This window comes from Protobothrops mucrosquamatus, unplaced genomic scaffold, assembly GCF_001527695.2.
Source record: "Protobothrops mucrosquamatus isolate PMUCROS unplaced genomic scaffold, P.Mucros_1.0 scaffold4312, whole genome shotgun sequence".
Lineage (NCBI taxonomy): Eukaryota > Metazoa > Chordata > Lepidosauria > Squamata > Viperidae > Protobothrops > Protobothrops mucrosquamatus.
The window spans coordinates 94,008-95,885 of record NW_015390226.1 but is presented as its reverse complement, the minus strand read 5'-3'; the positions used below and the strand labels follow the sequence as shown (position 1 = coordinate 95,885).

At 45.8% G+C, this 1,878-nt stretch overlaps 1 protein-coding gene across 1 annotated transcript in view; it reads right to left on the bottom strand.

The window, feature by feature from the left end:
• Positions 1 to 758: 758 nt before the first annotated feature.
• Positions 759 to 1,878, bottom strand: part of LOC107298827 (transmembrane protein 132B-like) — a 57,894-nt gene continuing 56,774 nt past the window's right edge. The window contains exon 7 of the mRNA XM_015828192.2: positions 759 to 1,726. Coding sequence (XP_015683678.1) covers positions 759 to 1,726 — 968 coding nt within the window. The remainder of the gene's footprint in view (positions 1,727 to 1,878) is intronic.

Genomic DNA, 1,878 nt, shown 5'->3' with positions numbered 1-1,878 from the left:
GCTATCCCAGTCTCCCTTTAACTCTAGGACTATATTGCAGGATACTTTGGCACAACCAAGGTTGAAAAGTCTTCTCAAAAGAAAGGGCATATAATGTACTGAGAATGCCCCCCATCCCACCTCCTCTGCCCCCCCAAATAAAAAAAAAATCAAGAAAGCTCTTTAAACAAATACCGCAAAACAAATGAGCCATATTAAAAATGAAATAAAAAGGGCACGTTGGTCCGTGGTTGATCAACAGGCCATTTTGTTCTAATTCTTTACAAGGAGGTGTGGATTCCGGCTTTGAAGACGGAATCTCAACTGTGCTTCTACAAAGATTTTCTAGGGGGGGGGAAATAAAAATAAATCAACCCCACCCCATCCCAGTCTCCAAAATGTTTTTTTTTCCCCAACGTGTGAAAACGTAACGGACCAACCCATCCTCTTTGTCTCGAGCTGAACAAGATTGGCTATCACAAGTTTCTGGTGGCGTACAAAAAAAAGTTTGTTGTGTTTCTCCGAGATTTGTAGGTAGCTGTTTGGTATCCAATGAAACAGAAGAGAACACAGCCAGGATTCCATCTCACAACCATCGTGAGCCCAGATCTCCCGAATCTGGAGAAGTATTCTCCATCACTGGCTGGGTTTCGCTGCTCCATCATCCATAAAACAGAAGGCATAAAGGTGAATACAAACATAAAAAGATAATTGTGTTTTGTTCTATATATATTTATATATGTATAGTTGTTTGTGTGTGTCTGTCTCTGTGTGTGTGTTTACATATGGTCCTGAAGTCTTTCCATATAGTCTCTAAATTCCTGGGAATCACCTAAGTTCATATCTTGGCAGACCCATTTGATGTCATCATCACCGTCAAAGAGAATGGAGTTGGTGTAGGGGCCACCATCCTCCGGCAGAATGGTGGTGTAGGAGGTGAATTTAACCCTCTTCCGCTTGGGCCCGGGAGGGTTTATAGGTTCGTTTCTGAAGTCCTTGTCACAATCGTATTCAGAAGACCGAAGGATCTGGTTGTGGAAGCTCTTCTGAGAACTTCCGTTGAGGAGGAAGTTGCTTTCTTCAAAAAGTATCCCGCGGTCAATGATGGTGGTGCATTCGTCCGATGGGAGAGAAATGTCCACGGGACTCTCCAACAGCTCGACCTCGTTGCCCAGCCACACCCAGTCATGGGAATGGGGGAGGTTCCCTTGCTCACTGATGGTGAATCTTTTGTGACGGTACTTCCAGGCAAACGCCACGCAGTTGATTAAGAAGACCAGGATGGCTAAGCAGAAGACACAGAGAAGAGCGTACATCCCAATCTCCAGATCGGTTAAACCTCTAGAAGCCAGGGTGAGATCACTGGGGCTATTCTGCCTTGGGACAGCCTCTTGGGTGGGAAAGCTCGTAGAGGTAAGAGAATTGTTTCGAAGATGTTCCTCTCTGTGAGAATTAATGGGAGAGCTTGCGTTTGAGTTGGTCAACTCATCCTGATTCATAGAAGCATCGTGTTTGGACCAGTCCTGCCCTGCTCTCTCTCCTTCCAGGGGATTTTCTAACGAGTTGCTTTTAAAACCACCCTCTGCATCTTTGCCATTCTTGGTCTCTTCATTGCGTTCAGATGTCTTTGGAGCAAATTTCACCTTGACGTTCCCTTTCCCAACGGCCAAATTACTCTTGCGCTTGGACTTCTGGCAGGCCTCGCTGATCACCAGTTCTATTTTAATCAACGGTCCTTGGCCTTCACCTTCGGCCACCACTACTGGCCAGTCATCTTCCTGCCTTTGATGGACAGACACCACCATTTCATCCAGCGAGGTGACCACCAAGGAGAAATCCTTGGGGTCGTAGATATCTAAAGGGGTCACGGTTCCATCGCTAAATAAAAGCCAAGTGCTA